The 22547-nt window shown below is 36.6% G+C and overlaps 1 protein-coding gene across 8 annotated transcripts in view; it reads right to left on the bottom strand.

The window, feature by feature from the left end:
• Positions 1–22547, bottom strand: part of adcy2a (adenylate cyclase 2a) — a 61855-nt gene that overhangs the window by 21446 nt on the left and 17862 nt on the right. For all 8 annotated transcript variants that reach the window (XM_026184648.1, XM_026184642.1, XM_026184644.1 and 5 more), the window contains one exon: positions 12656–12817. In XM_026184648.1, coding sequence (XP_026040433.1) covers positions 12656–12817 — 162 coding nt within the window. The remainder of the gene's footprint in view (positions 1–12655; positions 12818–22547) is intronic.

Genomic DNA, 22547 nt, shown 5'->3' with positions numbered 1-22547 from the left:
TCGGTTGTTTATTTTCTCTCACTTCAGTTTTACAATGGCAACCCAGCCTCTACCCTGTAAGAAACACAAATAAGGGCAACCTATGTGACTACATCCCGTCTATATAAATAGACTCTCCCCTGAGTTCAGGTTGATCGCACACAAAAAGCTCTAACTTAATTAGCATTGTTGCAGCAAACATCACATGCCACTACAAGCACTATTTGACAAATGGTGGGCTCAGTTGAGACAACTGCTCTAAAACATGGATTGTTTTGAGCACAATAAAGCTTAATTAGATTTGTTTATTCCAATAATGAGAAGCCAAAATCTTTACACCCATACATTTTACAACCCAATTTCCTTCGGGGTCAACCTTCAAGATCAATAAAGTTTTATTGAATTGAAAGTGTATTTAGTAAAATCCTTAATAAGATGGCCTATCAGTATTATTAGTACATATTATGTACTAATATGCATTTATGCCAGAAATGTCTTTAGTGTCCACTACTTTGCGCTAACCAAAGAATTCATCTTATTTTTAAATACACTAATACTAAAGTCATAGCAAAGAAGATCTTAACAGTCTCCCATTTGTATTTGTTCATCTTTATATCAGCTGCAGATTGACTGCTGGGATGTGGTATGGAGCAGCGGTCCCCAACCCCCGGAGTCGTTTGGTACCGGGCCGCGAGAGTTGAGGCTTGGGTGTGAAATTTATGGTTTTCATGGTTTTTATCGTTTTTTGTCGTTATTTTTGTTTATATCATTTTTATCTTTAACTCAGTTTCCCTGGGTCTTTTCCCATGTGTTATGAATAAATCTTCTTTTCTTTGGTACTGGTTTTATTTTTTTGTATTTATCCGCGATACCTTAAAGGCCGGTCCATGAAAATATTGTCGGATATAAACCGGTCTGTGCCGCAAAAAAGGTTGGGGACCGCTGGTATGGAGCACGTTCTGTTTATCAGTCCACAGTGCTGCTGTGACACAGACTACAATTTTGAATAAATGGATTGTCATTTCATCAAGTGCTACACATGAAAGTTCATAACTGACAGACTACCTCAAAACCAATTTAAGTCCTGGCTTTAAAGCGTTTTTAATGCCTAACATTTCAATATTTTGGATACATCTTTCTTTCTCACTCAACAATGTGAGTGCATTTTGTATTCAGCAGATAAATGACATAGTATGGCAAAGTTAAGCCAAACTTGTGGAGAAAACTTTCACCTTTTTGACTGTGACAAATTGTCTCAAGTCAGAATTGACATTTACTACGCTGCTACTTTTAATGATTCAAAAGACTGGAAATGATGTCTTAATTTTTCATACATATAAACACCACAAAACAAAACAAAATCTTAAAAGAAAGTCTTTTATAGAGCATGTCCTACTTCAGAGTCACACAATACAAACCATGACACACAGGGATAGATGCTCTCCACTATAAGCATGGAGTGCAAATTGCAGTCTGTCCTCAGAATTAAGACTTTATTTCTCCGCACATTTCAGGCAAAACGCAGGGCTGCACTAAACACGAAGCCCCATTACAGGAACAATTTGGATGTTTATTAAAGATTTGGATGTGTAAAGACCCTGGAGCTCTGGTAACCTCGAGTTTAATATTTCCCAGCTATACAGCAAATGGATAATTTAATGGTTCTTCCCCATTGCTTGAAAAGAAATCTCCCTCTCCTTCACACTCTTGCATGCCTTGTCTCATTCTCGCTATTTCTCTTTCACTTCTATTCTCCATCTTTGTGTCTTTTCTCTCCTGCATAATGTTGACCTTACTGTCACAGTGACCATTGTTCTCTCTTTTTGGACATAAATATGCCCAACAGACTTACATCACAGCACAAGTATAAGCTGGTGACCTTTGCAAAAAGGACGTTTTATTTTAGTAATAATAGTCAGACAAGAAGAAAACAAAAATGTCTAAAAACCACAAAAACTAAAGCTCATGAATTTTATAGCTTGCAGACATCTGTACTTTGCTTCTAGTAAACAGCTGAAACTGAATTTAAAGTTATTTTCCAAACAAAAGCAAAAAAACCCTATGTACCCTTTTTACAATGCTAAATTATTCAGTATTTTATTTGACAGCTTAAAGGCAGACGAGGCAGCTGCACACACAAGTATAAAGCAATTGTAACCACCTGCAGCAGACTCTTCCTACTTATCCATCACAAAAAGACTCCCCATCAACATTTTCTTAACCAGGGTCCAAGGCAAGCAATACCTATAAAACTAGTGAGAGCCAATAAAGAAATATTGCAGTGAATCATACTGAGGTGAAAATAGTATAAACTATGCAGATATTGTCTCCTTATTGAGAAAGCTGCTTCCTTAAATGTTTATGTGACTACACCAGAAATGTACCATATCTCTATATTTAACAAAAGCAAACATTGAGGCCAGTAGCCAAGTACATGAGGTGACCTGCTGTCTGGATTTACTTTCACATCTATTCAGTGTATTTCAAAAAGACATCCCTCTTCCTCTCTGCCAGGCCTTTTTTCTGCACATTAAAAAATACTGAAAGAACAGAAAAAAACCCCATTTTTTTCTCTATATATCGTTCTTCTAAACGATATAGTATGGACAAGCTTGGCTTTGTTGATCATCATCCATTGTCAGTGGGAAAACTGACAAAACAGCCAGAATCTGGTACTGTAGAACAGTTTTATAGGGTAGATCACTGAATGACTGAAGAAAGCCACAAAAAGATGGACAGGGGCTTTTGTACGGTGGTTTATAGAAGCGCTTTAACCCATAGACTGTATATAATATTTTAACCCTTTCACGCATAGTGGTCACTACGGTGGACAGCTATTCAAAGGCTGTTTTCTTGTATTTGTGTCAGTGTTGACGTTATACTTGTACATAAACCTCTACACTTGTCACTGATGTGTCACTCCATACCCTGCCACCCACTGTGCGTTTAATGTTACTGCAGATGTGTGGTGTGTTTCATTGTAATTATTATTATTTAACCCTGTCATGCATAAATTATGACAACCTCAATCAGGATTTTTTCTTAAGTATTTTTGATGAATAAAAATACTTAAGAAAAAATCCTGATTGAGGTTGTCATAATTCATGCATGGAAGGGTTAAAATCCAAGTTTAAAATTCCCTTATCATACCAGCATATTTAACAAATAATCTATTCAGGCACATCTTTAGTGGCTGGTTAATATAAACTTTGCTGCACCAGAGCCTGAAAAAACCCCAGAAGTCACTTCAGAGAAATTTTCAGTATGCAAAACCTGCATCTGATGTTAAATGCAAATTACTTCCTATTGTGTGTAGCTGAGGTCGATATATTCAAATGGCGTGTACTCTTTGAAGACTAAAAAGAATATTTTCAGGCGCAATGTCAGTAAAGTTAAATTTCCTTTAACTATACTTGAAATCTAAATGCAAAGAAGACTGGGTGCATTTAATTTGCATTTGAGTTTATCCTTTTATGCAGGTATGTGATATTTTACCAATATGTACTCAACTGTAATATGTGCTCAACAGATCACATTAAGTTAACATAAATATTACTCTATAACCCGACTCTCACACTGACTACTTACAACCCATCTCAAATATCCAACCCAACATCACAGCAAGCCTTGTAATACACACATCAGTCCACCGTTTCGACTTCACACTTTGCCTCTCCAAAACATGAAATAGCCACACATGCTGAAATTGCATTACTGCATGTAGAAATTTTATTACCAGCAATGGGAGATAATATATTAAAAGCTACAAAGTCAGTAGTGAGCAAAAAAGGTATGAAGTACCTTGGTGGCTAATATGTATTGTGTTAATAATGTCTGTTTAAACACTTTTCCATGATTATTTTCATGTTGAGTTGAAATAAAATATTTCCCTCTGCTGTTCCTGCAGATTATTGCAACTTACTGCAAATTCTGCATGGGTGTCTATTCTCGATTTGGAGAGGCAAAGCGCGAAATGGACACGGCTGACCGGCGTGTCTATTACACGTTTTTCCGTGAAACTGCATTGAAATATCAGCTGTGTATAAAGGCTGGTGGTGCGAGTCATTTGTACCTCAGTGGTACCCAATTACAGATAACAGCAGGGTTAGGTGAGTATCACATCTCAAGAGCTGTGACTCCTGCTGGGATTATCTAAAACCAGGAAACTTCACTTTCTGAATGTTATATTTCTGCCATGTTACTGACATGTGGATAGAGAAAGACATTAGTGTGCAGATGAATCTTGTTTTTATTGTACATCAGTGACAGATGTCCACCGGTCCTGTCTTCAGTAGACCCTCAATAGTAATGACCACAAGCACAAATGACAAACAGTAACTTAGAATTGAAAGGATATATCAAACTACAGTAAGGTCCACAAGCATTTTAGCTCTGTACACTGTTAAAATTTACCTAAAATGAGTCATGGTGGTAGGCAATATCCAAATACCAAAAAACAAACAAACAAAATAACTGCCAGTGACAAAGGCACAAAAACAGGAAAAAAGATCTGTGAGCACCTCATGGGAACAGGCAATCTACTCTTTTCCAGCTGAGGAACCAAGACCTTCATCCCAGCTGCTTCACACTATAATCCATCCCACTGTGAACTGGAAGTTGTGTTTGGATAAAATCAACAGAACAACATCATCTGCAAAAAAGCGAACATGATTCCAAGTCCACCAAACAAGACACTCCTTAGACCAGGGGTCTCAAACTCCAGTCCTCGAGGGCCACTGTCCTGAAACTTTTCCATGTGTCCCTGTTTCAACACACCTGAATAAGATTAGTAGAGAACTTGACTGCATGCTGAAGTGGCAACCCCTAACCCCACTCAAGTAAATTTAAGTAAATCTAAGTGTTTGGAAAAATTTACTTCTAAAAGTACTTTTACTGCAACATGTTCATTCACTCATGAGCTGCTGTAACATGAATCAAATGGCATGCAGTCAAGTTCTATAGAGTACTGATAATGACCTACTAATTGTATTCAGGTGGTTGCAACAGGGACACAGGACACCAGCCCTCTAAGACTGGAGTTTGAGATCCCAGCCTTAGACCCTTGTAGCTCCTCCCCACTTTTCTGTCTACTCCGTAGTGCCCTGTAAATAATTAGCTGAAAATAAATTTTTAAAAAAAGTCTTGCTGAAGGAACTCAAATATGCAGAAGAAGTCGGAAATACTGCAGGTAATAAGAACCAAGATCACACTCCATTTGTATTATAAATTCGTTGGTTGTTCTATTGGGCCAAATTCTTCATAATTCCGAAGAACCCTCGTGTCGGTGTATTACACAAGGTCCCATATATTAGACCAAATCCACAAAACACATGCAGAGTTTTCTCTATGCTTGAGAAAGACAAATACTGGCCTAGTTGGTGTGTCAAAATTAATTCAAAATGCACTGAAAATGGATGTGATTTCACAGATTTCCATTTAAGTGAGATGGTAAGGGCCATGGTGCGGGCTGCCTACTTCTAATTAGAGATGTTAAAATTCTTTTACATAAATGTCATTGTGTAGACAAGTGCCAATAGATAACTCACTTAGCTTGCACTGTAAACAATCCAAATGTCTTCACAATGATTAGCAAACAAGGATACAAAGGATCAAAAAAGCAACCACAAATATCAAACAAGAACATAAAAAATGAACGTTTTTTTAGTAGAACACCCACAATAAAATCTTAAAAATAGCTGGAGGCAGCAAACCTGAGGCAAGTGTGTGATTGTGAATTCACTGGGCTATTGCAAGCACTTTTCTCACCATGCCACAAACCGACCTTTCTTTAAGGATATAAAAAGTTGGAGACATGTTGTTGTCTGGATATCTGCATCTTACATGCCTCTCTGTCGGCTAATTTTGGGGGAGATAAGTTCAGAGATGCACTGCGTGTGTGAATATGGCTCAAATGAGAGATCATTGACTTTGCTCAACTGCTGCTCAACTCCTTTTCTCAGTCAACAGGAATTTAAATACAGGAATGCAGGTAAATCACACAATTGAACCATAAAGAAGGTTTCTTTTTTTGGCAATATGAAAATCACATCCAGTGAAATGCAACACCGTTGAGACCTGGATGATCTGAGTACAGACAGAAATACTCAAGAATTGCATTTTTGGTTCGTATTACTGACATAAAACTTTAATATGATTCAATCTGAAAGGATGAGACAAAGAAATTCAAGAATTCAAGAAATACCAGTCTCACAGTTTAGACCTCACAAACACACTTAAGTATGTAATATATCTTTAACAAAGGCAAAAACCCTTATCTGAATTCAAATGAAGCCCCCCGTCCTTCAAAACATCCTCCAAAAACAGGTAATGCATGCAATATTCAACAGCTACTACCGCAGTAGTTTATGTGAAATTCTGTCAGCTAAAGCTTAAATGGAGTGTGAACACTGTGATGAATTATTGATGACTTAAGTACTCAAAAATAATTAAGAAAGTGCGCATCAGAAGTTTGCTCCTAGTCTGAAGGGAGAAGCTTTGATACAAAAACACAGTGGTCAGCTTACACGAACACTTTCAGTGTTGCACAGGACCTAATTACATCAAAGTCTGCATTGCATTAACGTTAGTACCCCCAAAAATCAAAGAAGTCACTAATATTGAAATAAGAGCATCGTTTTAAAAAATAATGTTTTAATAGCTCTAATGATAGATTTAGTTAGTAGCTTTCTCTGTACGTCTACCAATAGATAACTACAGTATCTAATCTCCCATAAGGTTGAGGCATATGAGAAATACTAAAAGAAATAAGAATATTTTTACACTGAGCTACCTGAGTAATCTTTGCACCTCTAAGGACCAGAAACAGATAATTATATTTGCAAAAGATGAAAATGCTAATGCTTCATTATTATTGCTTCTAAATATTACCCACAAGTAAATGTGGATCCAACAAAGTGCTATTTCCTGTTCAATAAATAAGCCGCTTCATTAAAACACCAATGAGCCAACACTGTAAAGTTTAATAGACCTGACAAAGTCAAGATGTTGGCATGGTTGCTTCTCACTTAATACCCCCTGGGCAGTCTCTCACGAGTGTGTAGGCACTTAACAGCTGACATTTACAAATGTCTGGAGGAACAGACTGATTTGATTGACTGTTTTTTCCCCCAAAAACTGCTGAATGCAATATTAAACATTTCTGAAATAACAAAAATCTATCTAGTCTAAAAAAATCTGGATACTGATTTGTAAATAATGGGATTTGAAATAAGCGGGTAGAAACAGAAAAAGTGTAAATGTCATCCTACTGAATTTCAAACATTAACATTGTGTAGACGTAGAGATTTTCATGAAAACATGTTTTAAGTTTTCTATCTCTCTCTCTCTCTTTAAAAAATTAATACTCTTTTGATTGAGTGTGGCTGAGTGTGTGTGTGTGTGTGTGTGTGTGTGTGTGTGTGTGTGTGTGTGTGTGTGTGTGTGTGTGTTGCTTTAAAGAATTATTTTTGATGTTTTGGAAAAACTCACATACATTTTCTTACTAATTCAAGTGTGAAAACTGATAACTATGGGCAGAAATCTGTGCCATCAGAAACTGAATTTGAATAAGTTCAATTTGAATTTGAATTGCTCAGATTGAATCTGAATTGTAACTTGAATAAATGCTTTTGAAAACTGAATTTGAATTAGTCTAATTTGAAATTGAATTTATGATTTGAAAATGATGATCACTAAATTGAAATTGAATTTTATATTTTGAAAATGAATTGATTTGCTTTGAAGCTGCATTTTATCCTTTAAACATTCAGCTCTCGAATAATTTCAGTTTCACTTCTCACCATTCAGTTTCAGTTCTACAATTCAATTTCAGTTCCAAAATTCAGTTTTTTGGAACTTACATCCGGTTCCGGTTCAAGCGCAGATTAATAGAACTACGTTTTACTAGCGGACCGAAAGTGTTACTGACGGGAATCTACAGCGTCTTGAGCTGAATTAAGACTTCAGAAGTCATTGGTCATGTCGAATGACCAGCGGATAAACTCTCAGGTTGGTAATAAATGTATTACATGTATAAGAACAAGCGTCATGTTTTTTTTTTTGTTTTTTTTGTTTTGTTTTTTCTTTTTTTCTAAATGACATCAGAAACAGCAGTATGCGACATTACGTGATGGCAGAGCTTCAGTTCATCCTTTGTCATTTTTTTTTTTTTTTTAATAAATAGGACAGGGGGAATGAATGAGAGAGAGAGGGGGAGAGAAAGAAAGAAAACCAAAGGGGAGAAGAGACGGTGAGAAGGGGGGGGAAGAGAGACAAAAAAAAAAAAAACTCCTGGGTCACCTGTATGGAGAAAAAAACAAACAAACAAACAAACAAAAACAAACAGAGGAGACAGCAAACAACAAAGAGCAACATAATAATAGAGAAAACAAAGCACCATCACAATAAACTAGCTAGTCATAGATATCAGTATTTACTAAGTAATAAACGATATTGTGCAGCACGCAAGATAGACAGCGCACAGTGTGCTTTGAGGCAGCAGCCAAGAAAGCTTTAGTCCGCGTCTGTGAATACCCATGTGTGCATACCTGTGTGGATCAGCATGCTTGCATTCCAAAGGTTTCTCCATGTAATGATCTGCTAGGGAGTGTGGGGGGGCCACAAGCGTCATGTTAACAAATGATAGCCGTAAGGTAACTTTTATGCTTATTGTAGCTGTTAGCTAAAAATGCTAATTGACAAACAAATATGATCGACTGTTTCTAGTAGAATTCCAAAGTTGTCATCTTGTACCCTCTCAGAGTACCCCTCTGTATGCTTGCAGAGACCCTACAGTAGGGAAACATGCAAAACGGTGTCCAAACCTTTTGTATTTTAGCTTTATTTATGTCTTACACAGCATCCCAACTCTTTAGCTAACTTAATAACTTTAGCTAAAGTGAATAGTTAGTCTAATTCATTAGTGCAGCATTACTGGATCACCTCTGTTTGAAGTGATATAATGTGATGTACAACTATCACTAAAACAGCAAACTTTGTAAATAAGCAAACAACACTTCTCATTCTCTAAACGTTTGGCCACAGCTGTAGATTACACTATCAGTGCTTGTTCACTCTTGACAATAATTACATTTCTAAATTTACTTTGTGCATTTACAGGTAAACAATATCTAATATTTTATCTAAATGACTGCTTTGTCTTTGAAAAGGGTGAAGAGCCTGAGGCTGGTGACAGTCCAGTTCTACTCTAAGTACATCCTTACAGTGGCTCACAGGACAAGGCCACATTCCTGTCCTGCCAGAAGAGAAGAGAAACTTCAGAGTCTTCATGCAGTTCAACCACACCTGTCATATTCCATATGACAGGGGTCTCAAACTCCAGTCCAAAGCATTTATTCAAGTTACAATTCAGATTCAATCTGAGCAATTCAAATTTAACTTATTCAAATTCAGTTTCTGATGGCACAGATTTCTGCCCATATATCCTTCAAGTCTATATATAGTCACAGCCAATTACTTTAGCTGTGCATAAATATTTATAGCATATTTATATACATTATAATATATACAGTATATTTGGATTATACATAAATAACCCACATGTTTATATGTTAATCTCTATTTGCTTTTGTGTGTTTGTGTGCATTACTTAAAGGATATAGAATCATAATACACATATTGAGGATGTAGCTCATCTTATAAGATTTGAGAAGGACTGAACAGATGGCGGTTGCCCTGAAAAAGCCATCAGCCAATCGGTAAAAGCACGATGCTGCACCAACACACAAACACAGTAAAGGTTTGAACAGTTTCAACTATATGACGCACTGGTGGGCATACCTGGTCATTAACACTGAAAAGATGCATTCAGTGTTCTTAATTATCTGCATTCATAAAGTAAATTACCATGTTGTTTCTTCTTCAGTTTGCTGAGATGAACCTGGGATGCTGATCGTACCAGCAGCTGATTAAGGTGTTTATGAAGAACAATTCTAGCGACAACACAAGCAGTTTTCCTAATTACATTACAGCAGCTTTTTTTTGGGGGGGGGGGCAAACGTTTCTATTTTCACACTAGAGCTAAAACAAAACAAAACACAATCTTACTTAAAATTTTGAAAACAATATTTCATCCTAAAGCTCTGAGCTCAGTTAGGTATTCACAGTAGCAATTTTTGAGCTGCTTTAGTCAAGCATTTTTTGATAGTGTATATTCACAATTTCCTTTTATTAACTATTAAGTTACAGCACCCCAATATCTCAAATGCTCCTTCTGACCCATTAAATCCTTTCTTAGCAATATATGTTAAATATATTTGGGACATCTTAACCAAACTGGACTAAAGAGGATGTTGTTGTACTACAAAATCCATCAACGTCACCTCAGCAGAGGTTTTTAATAGCTGCTCTCAAGTAGTTATTCTTTCACACATAAGCCTGAGAGCATCCTGTCACACTGACTCACTGCTCTTATCTAAAAAAAAAAAAAAGGACATAAGCCACACTCTGTCCCAACACAAAAGATTGACAAAACCATGGCTACTGCCTGAGGAAGACAGAGGGAAGATCCACAATATAAGCTGACACACAGCACAGTAAAAAGTATTTACCCTCATCCTGATTAAATGTTTTAATATTAACAAATATAACTCAAGTAAATACAAAATGCAATGATGATTTCAGGGGAAAAGGTCTTGTTCCTTCCTCTTGCAAAAACAAAGCATGCCGTTAAACAACAAAACACAACATTAATTGACATTTTAATATGCCAGAATTAAAAACCCCTTTCACATAGCACAATTTGACCTGGCAAACAACTTGATTTCAAATTTGAATTTTAAAACACTGTTAAAATGGAGAATCATAGTGTAAAACAAAGTAGGTAGACTCAAGTATATTTCTACTTGCCAAACTAAGAAAACAGTCTCCATGGATGACAAGCTTCTTTTTTAACTGCACAGGAAAGCAGAAAAATGGGCATGTCACACTACTTTTCCCCACATCTTTTCAGGAAAGGAGACAACGGCTTGCCCATTTACTGATTTAACCAACAGGCTTTTGAGCAGAGTGTCAATATCTGTAAATGATTAACTTTTGTAACATCTTTTAAAGCACCATGAACCACGAGTTCTAACTTGTGATTCATGTCATGATAACAGTCAGGTTAGGATTGATCTTTTCACACAGCAGAGTGATTCCTCTGTATCAGCCCTTCACAGAAGCTAAAATATGACATGACTATGTCATTTAGAATGCCACATCGCTATACTGTTGCTTTAGCAAAATATTTTTGCAATAGAAAATCAGTTTACATTTTCTTGTACAAAGTCTAGGTATGTCTGACAGCTGTATGCCAGCCTCAGATGGCCATTTAGTGCCAAAAAAGGGAGCTACTTCAATGTCAGTCCTCTAACAAGTAGTGTACCAAATGACTTACTCCACTCCAGGAAGCTATTGAGCAACATAACACAGTACTTAAAGAAATGAAACACGTAATACATCCCAGCACTGTTTAGCTAGCTGTAGTTTTCACACCAAAGTAGCCAACTGCTGCCCGCTGGCACGCTGAATGAATATAAGTAGCACATACTATATTACACATTGAGTTTATTCACCAGACTTTCCTTTTAATCTATAGTCCTTTGATGTCAGGGTAAAATCAAGTGATGTGTTACAAAGTGCTGTCCTATTTCATCTGATGTCACTTGAAGTTTATTGACTATACACACGGGAAATGCTAATTTTATCCAGAAAATGGTCTGAATAATTTCTGAAGTGACTGTACATGTTGGAAGCCATTGAAGTGAGCATCTGGTAAAACTAGAAAGGTACTCGGTTAGTATGTTCTCCACCAGGGCCAGTGCGCTATTTCTGTTAAAAAAAAAAAAGATTACATTTTTCTTGGGCTCTTGCTGAACCCAAGCGCCACATCTTTCAAGTTTCAATGATATTCAGCTCAATCATTTTTATGTAACAAAAGGCTTTTGTTGGTGGACTAATGATCATCATCAGACTTATTTTTCGTGTGCTATAAATGTTTGTTGTGTCTGGCTCTGAAATTCTTCAAAGTCTCAGGTTGTCAGTGAGGAAGAGCTTTTGTGACATGCTTATTAAATTAATCCTGTTTACTTTATGGATTGGAAGAAATTAGTCCCCAGTGTATTGAAAATTATTGACTGCTGAAATCAGGTTTAATTAGGCACTAATTGATTAAAGTATCAGCTAGACAGTTATCTGATATTGCTTTTGCTTTGTCTTTATCACCATATGGAATATGCCTGAACAGTTAGCACACAAGAAGCAGTAGTGCTAGAAAGAGAGGTGACCTTTTAATGAAGGATAAAAAAAATACATTAGAATTTCTATCACTCAGCTGATATCCTAAATTAGTTTTTGTTTAAAGGTTACAATTGTTTGTTTGCTATAAATACAACCTGTATATTGAGCCTGATGAGGAAACAAATTAAATGTCACAAAACAACTTTGTTTTATTATTTGATCTAGATGGTAATAATAAATTACCTTAAATGAAGAACAGCGCAGTATTTATTTAGTGACCTTCAGATGTAGGTGGTTGCTAGTTAGGGGCGATTTACCTTTTGAACAGGTTTCCCCGTATGCATATCAATCTAAGGAGGCTGCTGATGATCTCTGCGCAGGTACATGTGCATTCATGTGCTCGCAACTGTTAACTCACGCTAAAATTTGACTGCCTTACCTGCCACACTACTGGCTCGACGTGATCAGCTGTGATAGACAGGCAGACGCTCAGCACGACGGTGTGAGAGGCAGAGGTTAGAACACTGGCGATGACGGCGTCCCGCATGGAGAACGGCAACATGGTGTAAACCACAAACACGATGAACAGGAAGAATGACACCTGCGGAGAAAGTCAGACAGTCATATAACATTTGCAAAGAGAAATGGAAAGGAGAAAATAAAAGGAGCAGAAGAAATGCATGCAGAAGAAAGGAAAATATAGATGCAAAAATGTGGTAATTTGAGATTTCAGTTTTCTGGACTAAATAGCCAGGTCATATTAGTGCCTTCAGCTTACTTAAGGGGGACAATCAGCCCCTACACTTCAAATCTGACATCTCTAATGTAGCACAAGCAGTGGCTCCCTTTTTTTTTTTTATCCAGTTTTAACACACATACAATTGTATAAACACACAAATATATACACACACATAGGTTCTCACACACAAACACTTCTTTAATTCACTTTCTGCTGCAGGGTTAAAGCTTCTTGGCTGTTCCCCTGCCTGAATAGAAAGGATTCCGTCTTCTTCCTGCCTGTAGCCCGGATCTGGTTAACCATCCTTGGTTTATTTGCAGGACTTGTGGGAATGTTGTGTTAGGGTGCAGCAAGATGCAAAGAGGAGAGAAAATGCAGCCAAAGGACAGTGCGTGACTAAAACAGTAATGCCTCTATTAAAGCATGACTAACATAAATGTCTTTGACGCATGACAACTTCTGAAGCTGCTCTTAATCAAATGTAGCAAACAATAGATTTTGCATGTCAGATGTGTTCTCAGCACTAGATATATTCCGTTTTTTTATGCACTTGGATAAAACAGAGACATCCACCATGTGGTATTACTGTTGGGCCTACATTACAATATAAAGCACCTTGAGGTAACTGTTAATGTGATTTGGCGCTATATAAATGAAACTAATTTGAAATGAATTGCATTAATTGTGAATGACCTGACAATTACTTGCTTTATTCTCTCCTGTCTGTGCTCAGATCCAATTGATTTGAATACTTGAGTTCTCACTTACAGCTCCTCTAAGCTCTTATTCATGTGTGAAAATAATATTTAACTACACTTATGAACCTAAACATAAGTAAATATTAAAGTTTTGTCTGGTCCATTAAAGACAAGACACTGATGTTCACATCTGAATAAAAAAATTAACCAAAAGTGATAGGCCAAGTAATATAACTCCCATCTATAACTTCAGAATTAAAAAAAAACCACCACAGTAATTTACAGCTTTTTGCTGTAAATTTGCTGGATGCTGTAACCACTAGTGTAGTAGACCATGAGTTCTGCAATTACAAGAGCAGAAACAAATGGATATGAACAAATGGAGATCATCATAACATACAAACACTACCTCAAACTAAAAGTTCAAACAGCAGCCTTAGATGATAAATGTCATCTACTTTAAGAATAATGTAAAAGAACCCAATATGTTCCTGATAAGAGTGTGGTGTTATTAAAAAGCCCCCCAGTAGAGCAAGAGCAGACACCCATCCAGATATCTATTAAAAAAAGAATTTCACTTATTCAGTCCAAGAATAACAAACTGTATCCACACAAAAGATAACGTAAGAAAAATAGAAAAATAGAAAAGAATGCATTTTATTGTCACTGTGCACATGTACGATTAGTTTAAGATCAACAGCAACTCCTACCCAGTACACACATGTAAAAAAAGATGGGGTAAGGTATCAGCCACTATCTGCTATATCATCAACTATCAAATATTGGCTTTCTTGATAGATTTTGATCGAAAATGTGAAAAACTGCTACATTAATATTTGGCAATCAACTGAGTAAAGCACTTAACATAATAAGACATCAAAGTGCTTGGAAGTACTGATGAAGTTTAAATATTTGAAAAGTCAAACCAATATGAAATAGAGCAACAATGATTTTTAATTGAAGATGATACTGACAGTATACACTATGCATTGATTATATTTCATTTTATTTAAAAAAAAAAAAAAACTTGTTGAAGTGCTGACTCCTCAAAAAAAAATGTTCGAAAGGCTGCTGGGATGATGCAGCGTCTCTGTGCATTTCTCAATAGTTGCAGAGCATCTTACTGAACGTAAAGAGCCTTGAAAATTCTGCCTGACATATCATTACAATGAACATCAGATTACTACCATCTGTTACTGACAATCAAATGCATTTACAATTATTTCCTGTTATTATGAGCATAATAATGGTGGTTTCCTGCAGTGTTTCGAGAGTGAGAAGAAATTAATCATTTTCAGCGAAGTGACTGACACAAAGGCCAAGCACCTGAATTACACTCAATATAAAATTCCACAACCTCCTACTAATAAATGTTCACATTGCTCTAAGATGCATATAACATTTAAGAGTGTTTGAATATACAAATTCAAGCAAAAGCAACAGGTAGCAGTTGAAGTGTATATTTTGCTTCATGCATGGTGAAGCCTTGCAGTGGTTTGTTTTTATTACCTACAGAAGTTCTACACCTCCCTCTTTGTAGAGACAGTGTATAGTCACGAACACCAACATCTGCAGCTGCTTGACCTTCATAGCAACTATGTCTTTTTCTAAATCAGTGGAGCTCATCTTTTTAGATATGCAGTCTGGCATTTCCATTTTCCATTTTATCCAAGTCATTACACATGTATAAACTAACAACAATTACCATAATAATCCTCACTGCATAAATTACTGACAGAAAATGTTATATTGAGTGTGTGGAGAGAAAATGATTTTCAAAAGATGCAGGAGAAAGTGCAAAGAACCAACAAAATATCTAATGCTGCGTGATCCCCATTTCTATCAAATGCATAGCTAGGGTCCAGGCCTGAAACTGTTAAGATATAGAGCACTACAAAAGAACATCAACATTTAGCTGATAATATCTCTGGAAGACAAAGTAAATTTAAAGTTTATAAATTTGCATGCATCTTGTTTTCCTTCATTTTGGTCCCAGGGGAGATATGTTTTTTAATCTCTTTGTGCCAATGCCTGACGGAGCTTTAATTGGGTGCAGTCTTTTTTTGTCATGGTTCAGTTGTGCTGGCAATAATAGTTAGGATCCAAGCATGAATGCAGCACTGAGAAGCTTTAGAGGCCATCTATTGGGAAGCAATGCTGGAACGGGAAAGGAGGCAGAAATGGCAGGAAAGCATTGTTATATATTTTGGCAAGAAGGGAGAGCAAGTAGTCACCTGTTTATTGTGCGGAAATGCTGACAAAATAAGATGACTGTGGAGAAATATGAAATTTGATGAGCACAGAGGAGAAAACAAGAGCAGGGTGACTAGTAGAAAGGTAAGGGTCATTTAAATGATGAGAGAGCTCACATAATTGATGGTAGTTTTAATCTTGAGCATTTTTGTTTGTCTTGGCCAATGTAGGTACACGGCACACGCTTCGTAACTCATTTCATGTGATGCTAGTCAATCAAAGCCTTCATTCAGAATACGAATTTTACGAATTTCTTTTATTTATATAGCGCCAAATCACAACGACAGTGGTCTCAAGGCGCTTTATATTGTAAGGTAATACATACAGAGAAAAACCCAGCAATCATATGACCTCCTATGAGCAAACACTTTGGCGACAGTGGGAAGGAAAAACTCCCTTTAAACAGGAAGAAACCTCTGGCAGAACCAGGCTCGGGGAGGGGCGGGGCCATCTGGTTGGGGAGAGAGAAGTAAGACAGGAAAGTGCTTCCACGGTGAGATTAGATGCAAAATCAGGTTTAAAGCTGAGATGGTCTATATGTGAAACATAGGAAAGGAAAAACTTAAACTATGGCTTTTTATTTTGAACATTGATCTGAAGTCTTTTTCAAAAGCTGTATTTTATTTTTGACTGCTGATCTTAAATTCTCTTAAATGAAAATAGAACATTTTTTACTTTTTTAAAAATTTATTATTAAAGTACCATCCACTTAATTTGTGAAAATTAATTCAACATTGTTGGAATACTGCTGAATAGTACTTTGTCTTATAAGATAGCCAGTTTTTGAATATACAGTATGTAGTTGGGCTACTTTCAAATATACTGCATTGAATTATGATGCAACTTTTTGAAAATTTGGACTTTTATTTGAGGAAATTTACTCTAACTGGACTTCTTAAATTTGATCTAGATCTGATCTAGACAGAGACTGCAGATGAAGGCGAGGAGAAATTTAGTTCTTCACAAAAGTCCCCCAGTGGAATTTAAGTTTTTATCCCTTCAGTGCCCCATGATAGCAAATGTATGTTATGGTCCATGTGCATAAACATTAGAAATTAAACATTAGGCCCCAAGATTATACAGACAATAATTATTCATTTTAATATGGCAGAAGGGGAATAAGAAAGTATTAACTTACTTCCTAATACAGGAGAGAGCCGCTAATGCTGCCAAGCACCATCTAGCACAGTAACATAATTTGCTTAGGGTACAGAAAGCCTTTCCCTAAATTAATTCTCTGAAATTTAATGCCGCTAACTCAATCACAAAATTGTACCCAGTATAATGGAGAGGCTGCAGGAGTGAAGACACCTGCTAAGTTCTCCTACACAGTTGATACACGATGTAGTATTAAGAGTGCAGGGAATCCTGCATTCTGGTTACAGGAAGCACATAAGGGCAAAGGATGGATGTTGAACTTGATTTCTTGAATAACTTAAATTTCAAGACAAGGTCTGAAATGTCAATTAACAATATATTTCAATATTGTTAACATTTATCCATATCTTCTGTGCAACTTTTGATCCTAAATCAAATCATCTAGTACTCATTGTAAATAAAGCTTACATAATGTAAACATCACCAGTACGAGTGAGTACATACATTTTGCACAAAAGCTTTATGAGATAATTACAGCAATCAAATAGTCAGGATACACAATAAATTAAACAAGCCTGAAGCTTCAGAAGATAGAATGAACAAAGCACTCAAACAGCCGTATATTACTTCAAGTACAAGTAAACATAGACTCAGAAATAAAAAAGGCTCTGATATGCAATAAAGACACATTTTCAAAAATGATGGGTTGATTTTCACATTATTTCACCTGTGTTTTGCATACATGTGAAAGACATCATATTAATGGCTTTGCTCCCGCCCCATCCTGTTTTCATAGTTATTAAATCCAAAATGCCACCAGGTATCTCTTCTTAGTTCTTTCATTGGCTTCAGTAGACACAGATCAAACTGATTCAACTGATGCTGGTTCACTAGAATTGGATGGACCTCACTCTGTGATGAATCAAAAGTGCAAAAGTGTCCAGCAAACTGGGTTAAAGCTTCAGAAAATCAAAAGAAAATGGAATACATAAGGAAAACAGATGTCTATTTTTTATGGTTTATTACTGGATCATTCAAATGGAGCCCAGCCGTATTACAGGCTTTGTTATCTAAAAACTGCGGCCCAAGCTTTTTGTTGGTTCATCATGCTAAGTCAACTTTGCTTCTCTCCATGAATCTATCCCTTGATAATTACACTGGTGAGGGTTCATAAAACAAATTATAGAGATGGAGTGTCACATTACATCAGCCTTTTAGTCCACAGTCAGTGGCTGAGATTAGTGTACAGGTTAGATTTACTACATGGGATATGTGCGCGTTGCTGTCCATGTGTGTCAGCTATTTATAGTCAGAGATGACATATACTCATTTCATTTCTGGCTACACTTATTAAAATTGAGTAAAGAAAAAATGTATTGATTTGAAGTAAAGATGCAAAATTAAATGGAGTGCATAAGAGGCAATTAGCCAAGTGCTTGGTTTGCAATTTATGTAATCTGTCTGGGTATGTTGACCTTGATCACTAAGATAAATTAAACCGGTAAAGGAGAAAAAAAAAACAATTACTTCTCGTTACACTGAAATGCATCTGTCCCTGTCTCTTCTGCCACCATTTGCCTGTCTTTCCTATCAGTAGTTCCTGTTCTATTGCCATCTTCCCTCTTTTCGTGCATCTGGCATGTGTGTCTGAGAGACAGGGAGAAGGAAAGGAGGAGAGGAGGCATAGTCCAGACATCTCTCAGTGAGGGGTAGAGGCTGGACCACACAGATAAGCCTTTCTTCCTACCACCAGCAAATAGAGAGGGCTTTGTGGGAAAAGGATAAGCATCCAATTGATTTCAGGTTTGAAAATGGAAAGTGCACTCCATAATAACTAAATCTGAGAGAGCAGGAATGGTGAGCACAACAACACATAAGAATTTTTTAACCATCAACAATGCAATGCTTCTTTTACATGATATTAACTGTACTGACAGTGCAGCTTTTAGTATGACTATATTTTGCTCTCTTACCATCACATTATCTCTCAGAGGAAGTCACCATAAAAGTACATATGGAGATGTCACTCGTTTTATTTAATCCACAATATACTGGATAAACAGCAGAAATCTAATGGGAGAAAGCTTTGCAAATTCTGCAAGAGATAACACAGGTTCCCAGGCTAGTCCGTTTCCCTTGGGTGGGCAGGTTCTCTCTTTTCAGTGGGTTTAAAAAATGTAATCAGGACAAAAGGGAAATCATCTAGTTTTGTCAACACATGAGCAGAAATGCAACTGGAAAATATTCAATTCAGAGTGCCATCTATAAAGATCAAAAACAAGTCATGTTATTTCCTTAAATGAATAAGTCCAGTTACTTTTTAAGCTTTAGGCTTAAAAGGTCATATGTAGTGAGATTAAAAAAAAGGAAAAGACACTTGAATTTAAGAGCTAAGTGTACACTATATTTTGAATTTTCACCTACTTTGTCACCAGACAGCCCTCTTCTTGTGGATAACTAAAGCATATCCAAGCCATTTTACAATGTGTTTGTAGTATGTGTAACTTTAGTCTTTTAAAGCTTAGCTGCAGTAACAAATGGAAGTTGCTTTTGAAATTGGGTATCGGTACCACAAAAAATGTATTGCTGTCATAAATTAGAATAAATGTTGTGTTTGGGAATTCTAGGATGGTCCAAAGGCCAAGACATGCCAAACATTTTTCACAAATATTTCATCTACTGGTATCAAACTCAGAGTATGGTATTTAGTGTACAGTGTAAGCTTACAGACGTTGCCGTATATAAAATAGCCAGTGATGCTGAAATAAGCAAAAATGCACTTACTTTATCAATACATGCTTCCAGTACACACATGATCTGATCAAGTTATGATAGTGGGTGTGCCAGTCTGGACTGGTTGGTGCTTTCAATGCTTTATCATATAAGGAATGGAAGCTTTCAGTTGGTGTAGATGACATAAAAGATGTAGACTCTATCCCAGATGTTACAAACTTCTTAAGCTTATGTGTAATTTCCCAAAGGACAATTTGTATTCACTCATCTGGCCTTATTCCTGGGCTTTCAGGCTAGCCTTTTCTACACTTCCAGCTCTTCACTATTGAACGTGATTCTGTTATCATCACCCTGACCCAATCTTTTGTTGCCCACCTTCTGTGAACCAATCAGCCACTGCTCTGCATGCTTTAAATCTCGGTGCTTTTCTTCATTCGTGCAACTCACTGTTTCCACCTCATCTTGCCCAGTTGTCCAAGTCTCCACCTGCTTCGCCTCTACCACCAGTGTCTATACTGGGAGGGGGGCTAATCTTTACTTCCACAAATTATGACGAGGCTCTCAAACAGTCTCGACTTAATAAAATAACTTCAGTAAAGGTTACCAGATTGTTTCACAGGCTTTCCCCTCTATAAAAATGAGAGTTTTGGTAGCTGGGTGCACGTTTTCCTACCAGGACATCCCAGCAAATTCACCCCAATGTCAGACCATGCAATGCTTAGAACAACTGACTACTTATCTCAGACTACAGTTATGAGTTAAATGTTTATGATAATGACAGCACAATCACAAGAAGACTGTAGAAAAAGACTAGGTAGGCATAGCCTTTTTTTTATGGTGGCCCCTAGAGACAAAGCACTTACAAAATCCAAAACACGTACAAACTCCAAAACACATGCAAACCCCAAAACACAATGGAAGTGCTCCAGGACGCTAGGGGCAGTGTTGAGCTTTTGTTACCTAGTAACTACCAAAGACTGCTCGAAATGCGGCCCTCAAATGAGACCACGGGACTGTAACAAAATGATTGTTGGGCTTCATTACTGTACTGAGCAGTCATTTTAAGATTAGCTAATTGTTATTTACTAACTAATGTTGTTCATGAGACTAAAGTCATCTCACTGTTTTGGATTTTGTACGTGCTTTGTCTCTAGGGGCCATCGTATTTTTTTTTTTTTTTTCCTGGAAAAAAAAAAAAAAAAAAAAAAACAGCACATCAGGACAAACACTTCATACCGAATAATTTGGACTTCTTTTGAAGCCTGGGCACCTTGTAATTATTGAGTCAACCTTCTCATAATAAATGAAATGTGAAACCATCAATCTGACAGAAAAACCTGCCTGAAACTGGATTATACAACAGTACAATGATCCCAAGTACACCAGCAAATTTGTAGCATAATGGGTCAAAAAATAAAGAATCAAAGTGTTGCAATGGTTCAGTCAAAGTCCAGACCTCAGTCCAACTGAGTTGTTGCATCAAGATGTTGAGAGAGCTTTCCATAAATAAATATTTGCAAACTTTAATAACTTAAAGTAATGTTGTAATGAAGAGTTTGCCAAAATTCCTTGATAATGGTTTTAGAGACTGATAAAGACACTCATAAAATGATTACTTAATGTTACTGCTGCTAAAGATGATTCTACAACAACTAACCACAACCATTCTACTTTTTCACAGGACTTCGCTGTTCAGCATGTTTTCTGACTCTCCGAAACTGTTCATCTTATTGTCATTTTCAGTGTATGGAGCAATTTTCAATAAACTGTTACTATATAATAAAGAAATGTTGCAGCTAGTATAAAAGGGAACCTTGATAGCTAAGGTAAAAAAGGCTTCATCTTAATAAAAAATACAAAAACATGTCAATATTTTAAAGAAATACATGTAAAATAATGTTGGTGTTGGCCTTTTTTAGTGTGCATGCTGGTGTCTGAGGAAATGTTCTTCGAGGACAACTTGCTTATATTACATATTGAATTTTTGATTGTGACAACTGGCAACAACATTTTCATCTACTTACTAGCGAGGGCTACACTGCATGAAAGACATGGGAAAAGTCATCTAAATGACCTTAGGGCTGTACATGACAGGTGAAGCGATTAGAGAGGATGAAGCCGATGCTCTAATCAGTATTTTGTTCCCCTACTTCTCATGTCTACCACTTTGCTACAGCATAGGAAGCTATAATTGACTCTGTCTTTTACTTTGAATTCCCTAGTTTCTCCTCTGCAGCAGATATACACTTAGCAACTGGACAGTAACACCGGGGTAACCACAGTTTCAAAGATTGGTTGTTAATATAATTGACTATGATGCAATTGCGCAGCATGCTCCAAATTCATGATTAAAGTGAAATACTTGAAAAATAAATAAATAAAAAATTAAAGATCCCCTCTGGACATGCTTATTAATACAATTATCCAATCAGCTTTTAGGTCATGTTCACATTGACATATATAATTGGCTTTATTTTGTATATGAGATTGTGGAGTTACTGATCTCATAAGATTTTCATATTTAAAGAGTTGGGAGAAAATGGATGGAGGGATTAATAACAGCAATTATAGGTTTTAATTGTGTCAGACAAGCACAAAAGTCAGTTAAATAATACATTTGGCATCAGCAGGAAGAATCTAGACCGACGGTTGTAGTGTAATGCTATGGGCAATGTTTTCATCACACTACAAACTTTATTACCAATCAGTCACTGTTTGATGACCTGATTTAGAATTGCTTTAAGCAACTCTTAATATCTTCTATATTTGCTATTTTCAGCATGAGAATGACCACACCACAAAGGTTAGCT

Source organism: Astatotilapia calliptera, chromosome 11 (genome assembly GCF_900246225.1).
Source record: "Astatotilapia calliptera chromosome 11, fAstCal1.2, whole genome shotgun sequence".
Classification (NCBI taxonomy): Eukaryota; Metazoa; Chordata; class Actinopteri; order Cichliformes; family Cichlidae; genus Astatotilapia; species Astatotilapia calliptera.
The sequence above is the reverse complement of the archived record's forward strand: the minus strand, read 5'-3'. Positions and strand labels throughout refer to the sequence as shown.